At 39.6% G+C, this 21,156-nt stretch overlaps 1 protein-coding gene across 1 annotated transcript in view; it reads right to left on the bottom strand.

The window, feature by feature from the left end:
- The window catches only part of insra (insulin receptor a), a 48,652-nt gene extending 27,751 nt beyond the window's left edge, over window positions 1-20,901 (bottom strand). The window contains exons 1-2 of the mRNA XM_034886689.1: window positions 20,796-20,901; window positions 11,350-11,898 (exon numbers count right to left, since the gene is read on the bottom strand). Of these exons, the coding sequence (XP_034742580.1) occupies window positions 11,350-11,898; window positions 20,796-20,901 (655 nt within the window). The remainder of the gene's footprint in view (window positions 1-11,349; window positions 11,899-20,795) is intronic.
- Between the last annotated feature and the right edge of the window lie 255 nt (window positions 20,902-21,156).

The following is a 21,156-nucleotide window of genomic DNA, read 5'->3' as shown; positions in this document are numbered from 1 at the left end:
CATTTAAGTCAACATGGTGACTTTTAAAAAGAGTCCGGTATAGACAGGGACATCAGGCAAGTGATGCAAGGTAGAATTTAAAATGGTTTCCCTTGCCTGATGTCCCTGTCTTTTTTTTTTAAATTGTCTAAGTCTAACAATGACTTAGACAATTATTTAACAAATTATTTGATAAGTACTCAAACAGCCCCAGGCTTTGTTGACTGAAGACAAATCCAGATTTATGTCTAACATCTCTGAGCTAAGCCTTTATATAACTTGAGGGTAATTACTTATAATTAAATAGTTATCAGAAAAAAAACCTGTGTGGTTTTTTGGAGAACATAAAGGAAAAGAATTAAGTAAAAGGTGAAAACAGTTGACAATCAATTAGGTCAATTATCAACCACCAAACTGGTAGTCCGTTTAATAGGCGCTGATTTATGTTTTCTTCCATGGCTGCTCACAGGCACATAACCTATAAAAAAAAAGTTAACAAGTAAAAAAAGTAAACAAAAAATGTTTGCATTTCAGAACCTTAGCAAATAGACAGCGGCCGACACAAATACATGCCTTTTAACTCGATAATAAAGCCGTAAAGTAGTATCTTTCAACTAAGGACAGCACCACTTGTCACAAATACAGATAGGAATGAATATGATAAGTTTCACTGACACGTAACCGCGATCCGCTTCGTGGGAAAGTAAGAATCAATGGAGCAGGAGACTGACAGCAACAAAACCAATCACATTAGGACAGATGCTCCTCACAGAGCTCCCCGCGGTATTGGCGCATGTGGTCTGTTTCCAGTATGTCAAATATGACGGTTTGCTCCAGTTTTGTTTTTCCAAACTCTTGATTTATTGATAAGTCAACTAACAGAAAATTGGCTTTTACAGGTCCCATCGCCTGAAAATTTCATTTATGAGTTTTTTTTAACATTAATATGCATTGCCCCAGTCTGTCTATGCCCCCCCCCCGTGGCTATAAATGGCAATAGGTGTAAACCGAGACTTGGGTATCCTGCTCTACTCAATATATACTCTGCTCAATCTGGAAGTTGCCCCTTATGAGGTCACAAGGGGCAAGGTTACCTCCCATTTCCCTGCTTTGCCCGCCCAGAGAATTTGGCCAGCCCATGAGAGAGAGACATCAGACGAGCAAAGTGGCAGTTGGTCGAGCCTTCACCTTGCCCTAAGATCTATATAAAAGCATCCAAATAGCACCATGTCATAAGACCTTTAATAATGTATTTTCATTTGTCATGCAAAATGTCAAATATTTGCTAGTTCCAGCTTCTCAAATCTGAGTATTTTTTGGGCATTTTTATTTTCTTTGTTCAATAGTGAGAGAAAGAGAGAGCAAAGGCAGGGAAGAGCGAGGGAAGACACAAACTCGGGCCACTGTGGTAAGGACTCACGCTCTACACAGGGTTCCCAGTATTAGCTTTGTATTATAAGACTGAATATCATCCGGTTTTGGACGGTTGGTTCAACAAGACTAGTATTTTCTGACCTTGTATAGACAAAACAACAAATTAATCAATTGAAAAATTATGATATAGTAAATAAAAAATAATAATTTTAAGATACTTTTTCAGCCTTTAATGGATAGGACAGTTGCAGATAAGAAAGCGGGGAGAGAGAGAGAGACGTGCTGCAATTAAGTTTGGAGAGATTACCTTGGGCAATGGGAAGTTGTGATTGGTGTTTATTGCTGTTAATGGAAATTTTAGGAACTATACGGTTAATCAATTATTAGAAAAAGATAACCAACAGATTGATACAAAATATCTGCTGGCAGCAACAACCAAGAAAGTCAGATTAGCAGGAGCTCAGATTCTTCTAGTCTTAGCTAAAGTTTTTGTTTTATGATCATAAAAACGAAATGAGCAAGTGATCCTTTAAAGAAGTTTCATTGATTTAGTTTTGTGTGACACAGAAAACCCAAGATAGATTGTTATTCTGACATCTAAATATTTAATCATGCGTCAAAACACAGATGACCAAGATTAAAACTCAACACAACTCAAGCACACCACAAAAAAAGATTAAAATTGTTGCCCAAAAATGACTATTATAAAAAGCAATGGGAAATGATCTGGTATATTTGTCTTCTTTTAATTGGCAACCGCTTGTCAACTGGTCTGACTCAGTAGCAGCAGGGCTCGGTTGAGATGACTCGAGCAACAACACTGAACGTAAACAATTTCATTAACCGACCCTTGCCTTCAATAATAGAACAAAAACACACAAACAACATGGAAAAGCACTTTTTGTTTTTAATGTCGCTCTGCCGCTGCTGTCATCCACAGGCAGGATATCCAGTTTGTCCGTGACTGGAATAGAAATGATAAACACTGCACTCATTGATGGGCAAGTACACTGCCTCCTTTGCAGGCAAATGACGCACGCCACAGCCTTGAATCTTCATTTCCTTCCAGGGCTCTGTGTTAGGCTTAAATAATGACTACCTCCGAGGCTGACTTTGACTACCTGTGATGACATCAAGCGTTAATGTTACATTTATGTCATTAATGTAACGACAAGACTGTCTTTTTCAAAATCAAATTTTAACAAGCACAATTAATGTTATTGCTTAGGGAGCAGCAGAAGAAATAAATAAGAAATAAAAGCGGGAGGGGAAATTTACCAGTTGCACTGGAAGGTCCACTCAAAAAAATTAGTTTCTTGTTAACAAAGGGCCTTGTACAAATGGGGTCAAATCTACGGCAGATAGGTTCTGGTGCACTTTGGATAAAAATGTTTTTTATTGACGCTTTTGACGTTTTTTATTGATGCTTATGTTTTTTTAACCGCATGTTGTTTTTATGTTTCCAGCAGTATCAACAACAGATTACAGCATCTGCAATACAACGCAAATGTAGGTAAACATGACCGGTGATACAGACTGAGCACACTTCCCTTTAGATAACAAACAAAGCATTGTGGGACACACAATGGAAAGTAAAAAAAAAAAAAAAAGATCAAAATTGATAAAGCAATGGTTGTGGTATCAAAATATCACATTGGAAGACTTGTTTTGGGATGTACAAATCTATTGTCATTTTCTTGTTCAACATTTCACAATTGAGGTTTCTATTTTCTTTCCTGGAATGTGGTAAAAACACTTATTATATTTATAATGTTTAAGGCTCTAAGATGCTAAAATCAGTTGCACTGATATTAACTCCTTTCACAAAACACAATTTTCAAAAGCACCATGACAGTGGTGTTTTTCATTTCTTCATTAATTTTCAGCCTTGGGTCCAATCAAAATAAATATTAAGGGTTTGCTATGACACAGCAGTGCCATTTTATGGAGTTAGTGGTTATGATATTAAACAATAGTGATACAGTATACATGTATGAAAACTAAATTAGGTGAAGGTACAACAGATTTCCTTGACAACCCTAAAATTACTTTCCCAAATAATACAAACTGTTGAATGACAAAATAAATTACAAAATAAACTAATAAATCATCTACCTCAAGGCCTTGTGTGACTTAAGAGTAGATCTTAAAAAAAAATGAAATGCCACCATCTTTAAAAGGATCAGTAAAACAACAGTGAGCTGTTGTAAATCTGTGGCAGTGGTGAGATTAAGCGTATAGATTGGTAAAGAAACGCCTGTCGGCCCAGCTTTAACACATGCCTGGAATGCCTGGGATTCCATGGGAATGGCTCCAGGAACTGAACGGCAAGAGTTCGCAGGGTGCAGCTCCACAAGACTGAGTGCCAGAGCCGTTAAGTCAGCTCAAAGGAAAGGACTCATGGAGTGAGTGAGTGAGTAAGTGAGTGAGTGTGAGTGTGAGAGTGAGAGAGTGTGTGTGTATGCTGAACCATGAAGAGAGTAGACTGTCAAACACATCTGTTTCATCTTGTTGGATTCCTTTTGTATTTGTGCGTATTTTAAGTGTTGCCTCCTTGCCAATTCAAATATCAGCACAAGCAGCTTTATTTTCTTGCTCTGTTGGGTGTTTTAAATGTTCTTTTTTTTTCTTTTTACATTTCTGAGTTGTATTAAATGTTTATTCAAATGTTTTAATTACAACTTTCTGCACCAAACATAAAACAGAAAGAAGCCTTTCTTTTAGGGAAAGCAAAGAAGCCAAAGATAAAAGAAAAAAGTCGCACACAGACAAATAAATGTTTGTTAAGAAGCCTTTGCACAGTGGAAACAAATAAAGACAAGAAAAGAATTCAAACATGATGCCCGGGCTGTAATGCTTTTTTTGGACAGGTAAAATACTACCAAAAACAAAATCTATGGACCTTGTAAAGCCACTAGCCATGACGTTTAAACTAATGCTAGGCGAGATCTCTAAATGGTGGTTGAAGTCCTGCAATAGTCCTTTTGAGTAGTTGTGATATTTTCTCATTGTGAGTAAGGGTAAAGTAAATTTCTCTTGGCTGGTGGTTTGAGGACATTTTCATTCAGTGGAAGAGACATATACACTCAACCAATTCAACCCAGGGAGTTGTGTATCACAATGGTGGATCATTGTTACCGGGTTAAATCGATGTGGTAACTTATGATGAACACCTAACCTGCTCGGGAGTAGGTTAGGTTGGAGATTAGAAATTAACCAGTGTGAACACACCGCCTACTGACCCATCAATACTCTATTGATAACGGTGTCACCGTTATTAGAAGATCCGCTGCACGGAGAGAGAGAAGGAAGGTGAGGGAGAGAGAGAGAGAGAGAGAGAGAGAGAGAGAGAGAGGTGCACTCATATAAGTTAAAACATTTACAGACCGACAACTCCGTTAACGTTCCCTGATGAGTATTTTTATGAAAGATGTACATTTTCAGCAGAGGGACTTACGTATAGGCTTCTTGAGCTGTGTGTTGCTGATGTGCACACCAGTTGGAATTATGTTTTTATATTCTTTACTTTCTCTCACGATCGCTTACCAGTGCTAGGTTTGCAACTGAAATAATAGGCTAAGGCAGCCATGGCTTATGGAAAGCAAAGTGTAATTATGGGCAGATCTTGTGCCTCACTGATGGGGAAGTGATATTGATATGCGTTGTGATTTACGCATTTACAGCGTCAGCTTTTTATATTGCCAGCTTTCCTTCCTGTTTGTGGAAGAAGCGACTGTATTGCGTTCTGCCTCTAAAACCGTGTCTGTGTTCTTCTTATTTATGTAGAATAATGGTTTTCTCTTCTTATGGAAAGTATGCAGCTCTGGAAGATGTTTGTGATTGGTCATGCTGTTCAAACACCGCCTCTTATGTGATCGCTGGATTGGGAAACCCTGGGTTGATTGAACTAGTGAAGACTTAGACGTAGGTGAAGCCGGGTAACTGAAATAAATCCAGGGCAACTGGATCTTGCTTCGTAGTACAGGCCTCTGGTTGGCTTGGCTTTCAAACACAGTTCATGTTTCTAAGGCAATTCCAAAGTCAATGAATAAAGAAGCTCCACCGGTCTTCAACATGTCAGTGAGACATCTAAGAGTCCTAACACCGTACGCAGGTATAAAGTGACAAACGCACAAGTCAAGCGTCACAACAATATAATAAAGTAGAGCCCGACCGATAAAGGATTTATTATTATACATAAGTAAGTTGTAGTTATTTACGAGTTTTCACTATATAATATAAATAATACAATCATAATTTATTTTATTGTCACAACAGAGGAACATCAAAATATATCAAAGTTCTGATAAATAAAACTTAAGATATTGAACTTAAAGTCCTTTAAAACACATTAACCAAAAAAATAACCAGTGTTCGCAAAAGGGAAGATGTATGATGCCCTCTGGTGGACAGATTATGCAACGCCAACCGTCCGTTTTTATTATATAAATATTAATTTCTCAGAATAATTTGTCATTATAAAGAACTCTGATTAATGAATATTTAAAAAATATATACCCACACACACACACACACACACACAATATCACAATCACACACACATATATTGTTTTAAATCGGCCATTATAAATACCGGTCCCAAAATGCCTAATATCGGTAATTATTTATAATAAAGCCATAGTTTCTTTATGTTTTGCCACACCGGGGGTCACTTTCATCTCAAAATAATAAAGCTTCGTAACACTATCCTCCTATTTGCCCACAGACAGCTTAACTAGCAGCTAAATTTGTCCTCTTCGCTGTCTTGCTGACACCTCACGGGTCAACCATCAGTATTTTGGTCTCATAAAAGTGTCTGTCGCTACTGAGGCGACACTCTCAGCCTTTGCGTCCATTCATAACTTTAGAGAGGAAGCAGACCAACAATAACAGGAAACAATTGGGAAGAACTTCTACGACCCTCATTATACAGGGTGGAAAAGGATTGTGGCGCCAGCACTGACCATTGTTTGTAGGAGCTGCAACAAGGTCGGCAGAGAGGACAGCTGAGGGTCAACAGTGAGGCGGGACCCATCTCCTCACCTTCCTCACCCCCTTATTGAGCAGTGACCTCGCTTTTCCCTCTGAAACAGCCTGTGTGAATGAGTGATGTGTTCATATCCACGATTACACCACAATGTTACTCTCCTGTTTCCTAGCAGCAAGACAAAACAATAGACGTCCAGTCTGTCTGTACACAGAGGTTATGCCCCTGTGTGATTTATAACCCATGTCTGTGTTCTCACACACACACACACACACACGCACACGCACACGCACGCGCACGCACACGTCTTGTGATCGGTGTGCAGACATAAGCGATGTGAGCCCAGAGTAAATTTAGAACATCCATATCAAGAAAGGTCCAGCTTAGAGTCCTCACCTGACCTGACTGAATGTGATTCATATAAATAATCCAATTGTAACAGCCTGCATGAAACTAACAGTGGTCTCCTTCTGCCAACAGACTACAGAGGCACACATGCTACAAGTGTGGAAAGTGCCAAACCAATCAGAGGCTGAGGCGTCTGCTTAGAGCCATTTTCCACCTTATGGGAGTTTGTAATATGTAACAGACCATACAAATCCAAACTCTGGCAAAAGCTGCTGCGCCAGAGGAGAAGGCTAAAAAGGACGGACGCCCCTGGGTGTTTCACCATCGGTAGAGGGCAGATAATTACTTTTAATCATGTGTGTAAAAAACTGACAACCTGGGAAATACAGCATAATTGATATCCCTCTGGGCTTGGTGAAAGGCCTGAAACTATACTTTGACAAAAAGAGAAGAAACAAGCTGCAGTTGATTACAAAAGAAACAAAGATATTAAAAGGTTTTTTTAGTGAAGAGGACCATTTTACTGCAAAAGCACCTCTCTTATTTATACTCACAATTCCTTATGAACGTAAAAATTTAAAAAGGGTCTATTGAGGGTCTAGTGGTTTTATGCTGCTGATGAACCACAACGCTCCACCATTGGGTCATGTAATTTCCATCTCTCTCTTTCTTCACCCATTTCCTGCCATCTATCTACTGCCGACTTTCTAATAAAGACATTAAATGCCTCAAAAAGTTTAAATACCTTGGGGTCTTGTTTGCGAGTGAGGGGACAACGGAGCGGGAGATTGTTTGGAGAATTGGCGCAGCAGGTGCGGCATTACATTCAATTTATCACACCGTTGTGGTGAAAAGAGAGCTGAGCCAGATGGCAAACTACTGGTCAGTTTACGTTCCTACCCTCACCTATGGTCATGAAGGCTTGTTCATGACCGAAAGAACGAGATCCAGGGTACAAGCGGACAAAATGGGTTTCCTCAGGATAGAGATAGGGTGAGAAGCACAGTCATCCATGGGGAGATCGGAGTACAGCTGTTGCTGCGTCGAAAGGAGCCAGTTGAGGTGGTTTCGGGCATCTGGTAAGGATACACCTGGGCGCCTCCCTAGGGAGGTGTTCCAGGCACGTCTAGCTGGGAGGAGGCCTCGGGGAAGACCCAAAACCGGGTGGAGGGATTATATCTCCAACCTGGCCTGGGAACGCCTCAGGATCCCCCAGTCGGAGCTGGTTAACGTGGCTCGAGAAAGGGAAGTTTGGGAGGCCCTGCTTGAGCTACTGCCCTCGCGTCCCGAGACCGGATAAGCGGACGAAGAAGGATGGATGGAATGCACAAAAAATAAATGTAGAAAAAATGCAAAATGAACAGTGCAGTTCAGTGCAGTGGAAAAAGATAATATCCCAACGGGGAGTCCCTGAGTTGTTATTGACTCACTGCCAATATTTCAGTCTGAGCTGACGTCCTATCAGCCAAACAAGCTGTGCCACATAACAGCCATTACAAAACCATAATCAAATGCCCATTATCTTCAAATTGGTATTGGCAAGAAATAGTAAGTAAATAGACTTGGTAATATTTCCCTTCATGCCAGCTCATCATTTCAACTCAATTTTTAAAAAGGAAATGAGGGGCTTTTTTGTTTTTTGTTTTTTTTGAACTTGTGTTCATAACAGACTTGAGAGTATAAAAACTAGACACCAAATTAGGGGTTTTACAACCCCTAATTTTTTTCGAAATGTTTTTTTCAAACATTTTTCCTGCGGGGCCATATCCCCGGACCCCCCTAGACTCAAATGTTTTGCATAAATTATAAACTAAGAGAAAAACTCGATGTGCCCGTTTGGAGCGATGCGGTTCAATCTCGCGCAACTTGGCTGTGGTTTATCTAAAGATTTGATGTGTCCCCTTTTTTTCATCAAGCCGGCACACATCCAGATAGCAATGTGGCCCGGGCCGGTTCAGCCTTGTTTAGAAGCTGCTACAGCGCGTAGCGCCGGGCACGGAGACAGGCTTTCAGCCTGCTGGTGAAGCTGCTCAACAGCTTGCAGAACAGCCGGATAAATGTAGGCTATGCAACTGCTGGTAACAAAACAACGTGCTGTAGAGCCCAGGAGCCCTGGCACTTATTTAACATGTGTGTACAATTATATGTGTATGAAGGAAGAGGCTCGATGTAAAATCGCATTTGACAAAGTTGCAGTCAACAAAAATCATTCAGCAAGTGTATATTGTCAGGTAATTATGACATTTAACCAAAATTTGAGGTGTGAAACACTATTTGACTGAAATGGTTATCAGACATAATCTCAGAAAAATAAGATATAAAAAAAAAGACTAAAGTGTTTTGACTAAAACTTGGCTAAGATACTTTGAGTTCTCTTTTGACTAAAACTAGACTAAAATGACAAGACTTTTAGTCGATTAAAACTTGACTAACAAAAAAAAGATATGTGAATGATTAAATATGATTAAAACTAACAACAACATTTTGTCAGACTAAGACTAAGTTAAAAATAGGTGACAGAATTGACACTGAGTGACAGCAACCTGCCAACCTGAGACCAAAAGACGATATACGATATAAAGACTGCAACACATTTGCAAAAAGTAGATTACTTTAAGAACTACAGTAGGTCTAAAAGTAGTCTATACAAACAGTAACAGCATACTAGGGCATTGGATGCTTTGCACTGTGTCCTGTGGTTCTAGCTAGGGCTTAACAGATCTTTTCATGCTTTAGTGAAAGTAGGCAAAAAACCACAGGTCCCAGACCACAAGACCACAGGCCCTGCCCATGCCGAATGCAGGCCCATGACTTGAGATCAGAGGGTGCCAGTCAACGTGTGGTCTTGATTCATTGTCAGAGAAGGGCACACAATGAGGAAATCATCTTTGCTCTGATACTTTTTTTATACAACAGTTCTGCCTTAACATTAGGCACAATTTGGCAATAGGTCTTCTGGGCCTGATCTGCAAACGTCTTCAAGAAATTGTGATTATTAGCAATCCCCTCAAGAAAAAACTATATCAGTGGAAAAACTATATCAAAAAAGGTGGCAAGGGAGCTGAAAAGCATAAAATGGTCAGCTAAACAAAAACTGCTTGTAGCCGCCACACCAAACAAACATAACTAAGAGTCTGAAAAAGCAGGGAGACTTGATCAAAAGAGCTGTTAAACGTGCACAGTGTTGCGTAATGGTGCGAGCCAAGGTGTTCAGACAGCACCCATGCGCCAAATTCTTCTCAGCACTTGAACTTGAACTCTTTGGCAGTGTGAAATGGGTGGGCTTGTCATTTTACAGTAAAAGCCAGAACACAGAGGGCAGATGTCTCCAAAACTGTGCTTACAGGGAACAATGATGCATGTGCCATGACTTCTAATATCTTACATACCTCCTCCACACATCATGAGCAATGACAACACAAGTATTCTCTATTGAGAGTAAACATTCAAAGACTAACTGGTGAGGTGTTGCATCACCATAGAGTACAGTTCAAGCTACATTGACACAGAACTTGGCCTACTTAACGTGAGCACATGACACAGCTCTGACATTTCAACACTAAAAAGGGACACAACTAACTTTTGGCAAAACAACTTTTAGGCTTTAATTCTTCATTCATCCTGATGCGAGTAAAGAAAATTTTTCTTTTAAACGCTGACCCTCATGTCCTATTATTTGGTCCAAATGGAAAATTGAATTTCTGTAAATGTTGGACGTGTGGAAAAAGCAAATGGGGGGGGTTGGGGGGTGAAGATAATGATGTGTTGACTGAAAGTAGCTACTTCTAGCTAAGAGCTGCTACCGGTCACTGGCAAAAAATGTACACAACAATAATGTTATAGAAGGGACACAGAAAATGAATGCAATCATAAGTGTTTGAAACTGTTTCTCGTGTAAAACAAATGGTGAAAAGCAAATGTTTTAGATGCAATGGCTTGTTAGCATTACAACCTCAATTACAACTTTTTATGTAGAAACCAAAATGTGACAAATATGTGACAATATTCCACCTGTTGATTAAAACCATGAGATGTGGCTAAAAGCCCTGGAAAAAACTAGCGAGTGGACCTTGACGTGAAATGATGATATTATTTAACAGAAAGGTCTCCTTTAATGTAGTGAGTTTAAGGATTTTATAATATTACAGGTGCAACTAACAATTATTTTCAGTGTTGATTAATCACTTGAGTTTTTACCCCCCGATTAATCATTAAACCAGTTGAGTAAAAATTTAACAAAATATCAGATAAATCTCAAAGCCGAACATGAAGTCTCCATATTGCAAATTGCTTGTTTTGTGCAACCAGCATTTCAAATATATAGAATTTACAATCAGATAAAACTAGTGTGCAGTAACGCCACTGATTCCCTGATTAAACAGTAGTCTCATTTCTTTAGCATATGTTGCTATATAGATATACATAGATGAATGCTTTTTATTCAGTAACTAATTATTTTACCTTTTTTTCCATACAAAATTTTACAAATGTCTAAGTGTCTGAAATATTTGGGTTCCTTTTTACGTCCATCCAGAACCGTGATATCTAGTGCAAAGGTCATGGATCAGAGCAAGGTAGCAGATTGCATGACTTCAGTTCTATCATAAAGAATCCCAGAGGTCAAATCATATTACATGAAAGTTATAACAAAGACTGCTTACTTCTTTGACAGTGGTTCTGAGTCCAGCAGCGTTCACTGAAGTGTCCATTGATGGTGGTGGTCTGGCAGGTGGTCTTTCCGCTGGCTGCCCCGGGGCAGACGTCTCCACATTCTCTGTCGTTCTTGTTAGCCATGATGTAGTTATCCTCCCCTGTGTCCAGGATCTTGGACCAGTCCAGAGTGGAGAGATAGCAGAGATCTGGGTTCTTCTCAATTCTGACGGCTCCTCGGGTAATGTTCATCAAGCTATGGAGGCCGATCTCTCGTAGCTGGAGCATCTCAAACATTACAAGGGCATAGTTGAAGAACAGGTTATTGCCTCTGATGACAGTTAGGTTGGGGAAGAGATCGCTGAGGGTCTCCATGCCGTAAACTCTGAAGAGCAACAGGTAATCAGTGACTACTGTCAGTTTGGGGAAACTGAGGCCTCGGAAATCCTCGGGCTTGGTCCTGAACATGAGTAAGATCTTCAGGTGGCCTTCGATCACGGTGCAGTTCTCTAATGTACGTAGGTTGGTCACATTGTTGCGGATGTCCTTGCTTGGACAAACTGAAAAGACATAAAAAGGAGGGGTACATATTTAGAAACTAGAAATTTTTATGTATGACCAAAATAACAAGGAAAGACCTGGCTAAAAACAATATACTGTGGAATGGCTGAACTGTACAGTTAGGTCTAATGGGTAACTCTCGGACATGAACAATGAAAAGACTTCCCAAAGACAATTTATCATTTTCTCTGCTGTTTCAACTGCTGTACATGACTGATGCATTAGGCAAGAGGTCTGCTCCGTAAACTGGAAAAACAGGGTTGAAGAAGTCAGACACAGTCTCTAGGAAGAGAAAAATAGATTTCTTGGTAATTAGAGGGGATATTTTAGTGAAAAATATGTGGTTTTGTCTCTGGCTTTGATGAAGACCAGACCATCTTCACTGACATTTTGTTTAGCAACCACATATCTGGCTCTGAGCCACTGTCCAATATTGAGTGCTGTCATCAGAGTGAGGCTGTGCTCATCCTTGGTTACGCCGAGTTGATTTGTGGAGTTGCTTCTGTAACTCAGGACTATAAAAAAAACACTAGCTAATACATTAAAAATATTTGTCTGGGAGGGGAATTGAAGCATAGTCGTGTATTGCACCAGTAGTAGATTTGTGGCTTTGTCAGTTATCACCCAGACACATGATCCTGTTTGATGAGAAATTCCATAACTATGCTATTGCGCAGATAAGTTGCATTTTTACTGTCTCCATCATATTAGATTCCACTGTATCACAATGACACAATAGATTAGTGTAGGGCTGTTAATAACTATTATTAATCTGTTAATTATTTTTTAGATAAAATTTATATTACATATCAGACAACAGTGAACAAAGCTATGCACAACTTGTCTTCCAATTACTTGCTTTGCTTAACCACCAGCCCAAAACTGCATGACGATGAAATCCCTAAATCTGTGAAGCTAGAAGCAACACACTTTTTGCCATTTTTCTTAAAGAAATAACTTAAATTGATTAGAAAATTACTAAATAAAAAGTTTTCTTTCTATCAACTAATTGGTAAATCAGCTCAGTGTTTAAATCCCAGATGAATGTCAACTGTACTACAACTTCCAGTAATGCAGTACAGTGATCTTGAAAGCACCTGCAAAATACATGAAACACTAGAACACTCAGGGGGTTCTATGTGAAGAGAGCTGACAGTAATTAGGATATCCTCAACTCTTCATCTGGAAATCAGACAAACTCTGAAGCATAATACTTGGGTGACATAACACAAGTAATAACGGTCTTAAATACGTTTTCCTTTGCAGGTGCAATGTGGGACATTCCAGAGTCAGTTTCACAAGTCATGGCGGCAGCTGGAGGTGTGCTGCCTAGTAAGTGGACTGTATTTGTTTACTAACGGACCTACCATTGAGCTGGGAGCATTAGGCCAACTGCTCAGTCATGTGGACAAGAGGCACAACAGCTAGGTGTGCACCTCTCATTTTACACCTTCTGTTGCATAACAGTACAAGACCACACACACACGCGCACACACACACGCGCACACACACGCACGCACGCACGCACGCACGCACGCACGCATGCGCGACCTTAACCAGCTTGCTTACTCCGCACCAGTTATCTAAAGTTCAGCGTACAACTTTAGGGCTGATTTAAAATACACACAAAAAGTCCTAACATGGGTTTAAACTGAAAGCTATTTAAAGCAGCATGGCTCATTAAAAGCTACATTTCTCTTTTTAAACTACATTTAGCTCTGCAGCTGTATTTGTTGTCTTGGAGTAAAACCGAATTTTAAGCATGAATGGCATGCCACAAACCTGTAATTTCAACAGATGCACCTCCAAATGAAACATTTACAATCAAACTGACGGAAACTGCCAGACTAGTCTTTAGCAAATGTAGCCTATTGTAGATCCATCAAGAAACACATTTACAACTACAAAGAGCTTCCCTCTTTTTCATAAAAGACCCAACACACTCAAACAAAACAATTTAATAGACAACGGCCTAGCAGTGTAAAATACAAGGAGACAGTGGTTCTGTAGACACAGCAGAGTCAACCTGCAGAGTACTGAGTGACCCTGTGGAGAAAGCAAATCATCACAGGGCGACGAGTCCAGGCTCCTATCAGGGTTTCAGCCAGGACAGTATTTTTAGAACCACATTCCCAATAGAGAATCTAATACACTTCTGCCGTACCCATAGTGGCTCACATTGGAAACTGGAACATGGCAGCCCTGGTGTGTATGTGAGGAATTTTGGAGGGGCAGCGGAGAAAGAACTGGCCGAGCTGATTTCTCAATGTGTGAACACTTAGTTTAGAAACAAAACACTGTTTTTGTTGCTCTGGCGTACAGCTCTGAATATCTGTCCATGACGACAGGACACAACTCAAGCAAAACAAACCAGGTGCATCCCAGAATTTAAATATTCCCTGTTTTGTTGAGAAAGGGAACAAACTGGGAGACGTCACAAAGGTTGCTATGGTGACTAGGCCAGCTCCAGCTCTCCATACATCACCTAATCTGAGCCAGACAAGACTAAAAACACAGCCATGGTGCTCCAAATTGACAAAGAGCCAGATTTGTATTGACCAAAGTTTCTCACAGCCTGTACTTCAGAGACAGATTAACTTTAAGGTTATCTAAAAAGGGGCAGTTTGATGGTTTTCTATAAATCCAAATAAAAGACCAAAAACCAACAATTAATTTATCCTACTAACAACACAAAACAGAGGTGATGTGTGTTCACTTGACAAGACTAACAACAAAACAAAAAAACCAAGCAACATCTTGTCACCCTGAATTACCAGTCAACACCCCTTCAAAAATCTGGCAGTTTCATAAAGTGTTGGTTGATAATATAAAACAAAAGGAACAACTATTTGTATTAAACAGCCAAATCCAATTCAACTGACTAAATTCTAAGTCACTATAGCCATACCACTTTATAGCTTTTTCCAGGAACTTTTGGCTGTGTCAGTCTTTATCAGCAGTAATAGTTACCTTTAAGCCAACACATGTCCTATGTGCTATGGATGTATCATAACAGCTACTGAGTTGCCATGTCAACGGATCCATCCCGATCCCAGTAAACATAATCCGCTGCTAAAGACCATTAGTCTGGTCCTAGCAGACTCTTGTACATTTTATTTTTGGCCACGCTCTATTGACAAGTGTTAACTCCATTGAAAGCGGGTACTCTGTTGAAGTTTGAAACTACTGGATCTGCCCAGAGCCAATCTGGTTCTGCCATAACCAATTCCTAACGTTTGGTCGCGACGTCGGCTCAGGAACTCTAGCGTTTGCCTTAGCCACCCCTTCGTCACTAACGGAACAAGCTAGAAAATCAAACTTTTCCCAAACACCGTGGGAAGGAGGGTCACAACATCAAGGCCACCAACAAAACGCAGCAAAGATTGTTCTTGCTCAGGCTTTAAATTCTGGATATTTTTCAGCGTTGCCACAATGGCATCACTCACATCTTTCTCTACCGGCATTACAGCTAACGCACAACCTCAATGTCACTGTTCTCAGCCACTCCCTCTGTTCGCTGATTGGACCAGTAAAGATTTGACCAGAGAAAACCCAACAAAACCCAGCAACCCCCTGACGCAGTACTGAAGGAAAACGAAAATTGAGCGGAAGTATGTGGGCAGAGCCAGGCTAAAAGACCATGCATTGTAGTAAAAACGCTCTAGAAAAACTTACTAAGGCGACCTTGAGTTGGAATTTTTTAGTCAAAACCTATTTTAGCAGCATGAAATTGAATTTGAAACAAAATAAGAATAGACAAACAATACTGTTTTATTGCAGTAATACAGTAAGCAGCAGGGTTTTTCCTGCAAAGAAGAATTTTTGGCGCCCTCTTTTTAGCCGGCTCCAAAGAAATAAGAATTGATAAAAAATAAAAATAAAGTAAAATCCACTCTAAATGTGTTTAAGACCAATTTACAAAACAACCGTTGACCAAGCAGAACCAAACTTGAATATGAGTGCTTATCTCAGTTTTATCTCCAGAGTCGGGCTGAACCACTCTGACTCTCTGGGTGATTCATGTAAATAGTGGGGTTTTATTTACTCAAGCATAATACACAGTTGATCAAATTGTCTGAAATATAGGGTAAATGCATAGATTTCTGTCAAATAAGGTAAGACAGACTCATTTCCGTACGTAGTAACCGCCAAATACCCATTCCGAGCCAGAAAAAACCTGCATCGCCCAAAGAAGTTGTTGGTTTTAGTCCCTTCAGGTGATTTGTTGCTCATCAACTTAAAGGGGTCCATTTTCATCAATAAAATACAATATCTGCATCTTAATAGAGCCACAGTCAATTGAAAAACGTGCCATGGACAGAACAATAATTGTCAACTATTTCATAACAGGTTTGTCAATTCAGTCAAAAGCTAAAATAGCAAAAACTGCACAGACCACACACTCCAGTTTCAGCTTCTAAAATGAGAGGTGCTTGCTGCTTTCATTATTGCAAATGATGAGCGCATGCATTCCACTGGAATCAGATGTGTTGAGATTCACTGGGTGACACCTGGAGGTGTTCCAGTTCACAATGAAATCAGACCCCAGTATAAGTCCGACAGACAAAAAGGAAATCTATTGAGCTTGAACACATTTGATAAAACAAATCTGACCACAAGAAAATGGCAATTTCTTCACAACTGACTTCTGTGACCCTACTTTTGCTATTTCCATGTCACAATTCTGTGCAATAATGCAGACAAGTTGCAAACAAGACCAGATTCCCAGTTTAAATACAATGCCAATGATGACACGTCGCCCTTGTAATAACCGTGCACAGGTTGTTAGACTGATGCCGTTTATTATCGCTGGGCCTCAGAGAGAACTGAGCCCTCAATGTGCATGCAGGAACACAAACACTCAAGTGATTGCAACACTTCCCTTTTCAAGGTTTCCCTGTTCTCTTTTCGAACCCAGACGAAAACTAACTACAGATCCACAAAATGCAGAGGTCACGGAGATACATGTTCACTGTTGCCAAACTGACATGTGATGTAATCCAATTTCAGAAGGGTTGTAAAACCTAACCACCCGTCAGTTTTAAGATACACTGTACAGGAAAAAAAAAACTTTAAATAATTAATTTTCTCTTCCTAATTTAATTTTGATATTTAAAGACAAAACTCAGCTAAGTCAGCGTCTGTTCTAGGCTGCAATTACAGTTAATTAAGACCACTCAGTTAAGACATTTCTACATCTCTAAGAGATACAACCTCCTTGGGAACTTTCTCAAAAGTATAAGCTTTCCTATAAATGGCATGTGAGCCAGGCCAGTGGCAGAGCAGGTTATCAAATGTGCCAGCTATAACGTAGGGGTGACATGGCAAGTGCAGCACAACAGTCCAGGGGAATACAATTAAACCAAAGTTATTACGGCCCTGGTCTTTAAATAGGATAAAATTAGGTAAAAGAGAGAACATATAAAACCAAACAGTTCCCCTTTGGGGATGTTTGAAGTGGACCCTGTATGGATGGCTCCGAACCAAAGATCATTTGGTGATTTAGTTCCCCACCAGCTGCCCTTGCATGCACATTATTCTCTTTGACAGTTGACATGTTGGCAGTGGGGTAATTATTACCTCTAAAGTGTGAGAGCACAACAACAAGCACATTTCCTTTAACAGGGGCACGGTGTCAAGGGTAAAGATGTGACTCAACAAGGCTTCCTTGTCAGACGCCTGTGTGGTTGGAGTTAAAGACTGCAGGTGTGCCAGTTTATTCCATTTTAAAGCAGTAGGTCTATATAAATTTCTAAACTTGAACTTGTCAACCAGGATTAGATGGACATTGTTGAGGGTGACAAGTGTAAAGATCATTCTTTTGTATATGTCAAACATACTCAGAACTTAGTTTGTTTGTAGTGCTCTTGGAGAGGTGGTGGCAGGGGCGACAGCTTCATCCCTTTACAATTGCTCTCCTTGTCGAAAGGAGTACATCAAGAGTACCAGGTCGCTGGATTCCTGCCCACCTATGAGACCTGCTGTAACCAGAGTGCTATTTAACAATAGGCTGCCTGTGGCTTCATTGCAAGCTCCTGCTGTTTGACACTCTTCATTAAGTGATGTTTTTTTAATGGCACAATAATACACTCCAGCCTAACAACCCAACCAAACCGCTGTTTGTGCTACACCACACTTACATTCTAGGACAGGGAAAAACGCTAACAAGTACATTCGCTTAATTTTGCTTATTAAACGTACAATATGTAACTTTCTGCCACTAGTAGTCTCTCAATCAAAACAATGGATGGTAATCATGGACTTTACCTCTAATCGGTCCCCAAATGGCCCAGTTAAATGGTAAACGCCGTAAACACATTCCTTGTAAATCTCTACAAAATTCTCACCAAAAAGTCATCCAGGCCTGCATAGTTGTACAATCCCCCAAAAAAAATTCAAAACTTGTCATATTCAGCATCTAGTTTGCTAGCTGGAAGTATTTTGTGGTTTCCCGTGGCCGAGGGATTTTGGTATTGGCAAGATGTAGAGAGCGGATGTGAGGGACACCATGCGGCAGACATCATGCGCAAACGTCAGGCAATTATCCTGGAAATGTTCTTTCATTGATCCAGACTAGAAAAACCCAGAAGATTAAACAACTCTTTGGGAAGTTAATTCCAGAATCCTTTAAAAATCACCATCTGGATTTCAAAAAATACTCGATAAAAAGAAAGACTTTTAACCGCTTTCCTTTCACAGTCAAAAATGACATATCTCCTTGATTGTTTTAACGAGACAAGAGAAATATAAACACGTTTTTTTTTAAAGGAAATACAACATAAAACAACACAGCGTCAATAGAGACAATTATAACCGATGATAAAACTTTGAAAATTGAGTTAGGTTGGCTTTAGGAACTTTTTCTCGGTGAGCTCACAGTGAAACCGGACCAACAGGACAAGAATCATCACAACATGCTAAGAAAACTATCATACAAGAATATACTATAATACACAAAGTAACACAAATATAGAAGATAAAAACAATGCATCTTAATGTGCAAGAGGTTTGCAATTTAGAAATAAAATTATCTAAACATATCAAAATACATAAAACACCATAAATACAAGACAAAGTGACAGAGGTTTTCATATTCAAGAGCCAAAAAGCCTGAGGGAACAGAGGCGTACATGAATAGTCTATAATTTACATTCTGTTTTATGTTGTACAAATTGAGTACAGACATATGTCATTTCCAGCTAACATCTTTGTTAGGACACAGTGGCACAACTTGAGAAACAGAATAAAAATCTTTTTTCAGTGTGAAGCAGAAAGAATATTTTTTCATCCGGATTGTTTGGATAGAGATCTTGGAGATACCTTCAGAACAGCAGTAAGCATTGTTAAGCAACTTACTGAGTTTTTAAAAGATCACTGGGTATTTTGCTTTCAGAAAAAACGCATGCTTAGCTTTGTCACTGTAATATATTAAGAGGCCCTAACTGGGGTTAGCTGAAAACATGAAATGTGCCATACGTAACAAAACATAAGCCACATTTGCAGTTACAGGTACACATTGAGACTAACATTTTCAACAGCCAGCTGATGTTAAATAAATGAAATAAATACACACTGCCACTTAACATAAGCTTTCATTATTAGGTGAATTTTCCATCGAGCGGAGTTGGACTGTTACCAAATTAGAAGGCTCTGAAAGGTTTCCTGACTTTGACACTTGTCCGTCCAATTAATGAAATCGGCCAGTGTGAGGCCCGGGTTTCACTCTTCCCTTCTGTGGTTCACTGTCAAGTCTGGGAGAAGCACGGGAGGGGGGAGGGGAGGGGCTGCAGTGCAATTACACAACTTGCTTTTCATTTATGTCTTAAAGTTCTTGCTCAAACTGGTTTGATGACATCGCTCTATTCACCCCTCACTAAAATCTGATGAAAGGTGAGAGAGCCTGTTCTTTTCTTGTCCTTCCGTGTATGTCTAAACTCCAACTACAGCCACGTAAAGTACTGCAGTAGCAACAGTTTTAAAGCTACCTGGGGCTATATACTGTGTGTACATGGAGTGGACAAACTTTCTATACTGTATAAAAGGAGGATTGCCTATAACTGTGTTTGGCTTTGTGTCAAGATTATTGTAAGACAGCACAAACATTGAAGAAATGTTTTCTCAAAGAGCAGAAAAGAAAAATAATGACTGAGTTAAGATAGAGCACTGTTGTAGTATTTACTGAGTAATTTCTTAATAAAAGCATCTATAAAAGCCTATACTATTTTGCAATTGTGCACCAAAACTACTTAAGTGTATTTTGACATGCATTCCTTCTTGTATGCAATGCAAGATTTGAAGGAAGTTGTTGAGTGACAACTATAAAAATCAATTTGTTTACAGTTCCTGCAAACTCCAAATATCTCAACCTTTGTCCCTTCAACGCAGTGACTATCTACAACACCACTGTTGCTGCCTATGTGCCTCAAATCATATATCACTAACAAAACAAACATCTGGGAGTTATAGGTTGCCTGCACTGTGCACTAGTGTGTTTATAGTATCTGTAAGCATTTTTGTCCATTTTGTATTGCATTTTAATAATGCAACTTAACTGACTGTTACATAGTTTATAATTTGCATGCGGTAGCCCACGATAATTAACCTAACAATTATTTGTTTTTTTAAAAGCTATATGGATCTTTATCAAAATATTGAAATGATCATCAATTTAATGAATTTACCCAATATATTAGCACAATTAAAAAATGACAGACAATTTTGTATGAATTAAATGCGAGTCTGTCTGTCGGTTTTAGCATAATGCATCATTTCAAGTTTATGTAAAAGTTAACATTATACACGATCAGCAGTACAGTCCAGCCAGCCACACATTCAGACAATTTCACAGAGTTGAAATGCTTAATATTAACTATGCTAAAATATTTGTGTTACTTACCCTCCCCACTCGCTCGATGACAGCTCATCATAAAGCAGACAGCGGTCAAAACAAAACACAAGCACAAAGTCCGGAGCCACATAACTGACTCGGAATAATAACCCATCCAGCACTATTCCGGGTCAAATGCAGAATAATCCTGGCGAGGAGGAAAGTTCAAACTGGAGGAGAAATACCTTCAGGAAATTGGTTTTGTTTTGCGGCGTGGGCCAACAGGTAAACAAAAATAAATAAAAGACATCCCGGAAGATGGGCGGAGGCACGAGTCCAACGTGTTCAGTCAAACACAAGCTAACGATGCTGCTGCTAAAGTTAGCCACCTCATGGAAAAACACCGTTAACGCACACCACGGGACATGAG

The sequence above is a fragment of the Etheostoma cragini genome, chromosome 12, assembly GCF_013103735.1.
Source record: "Etheostoma cragini isolate CJK2018 chromosome 12, CSU_Ecrag_1.0, whole genome shotgun sequence".
In the NCBI taxonomy this organism is placed as follows: Eukaryota; Metazoa; Chordata; class Actinopteri; order Perciformes; family Percidae; genus Etheostoma; species Etheostoma cragini.
The sequence above is the reverse complement of the archived record's forward strand: the minus strand, read 5'-3'. Positions and strand labels throughout refer to the sequence as shown.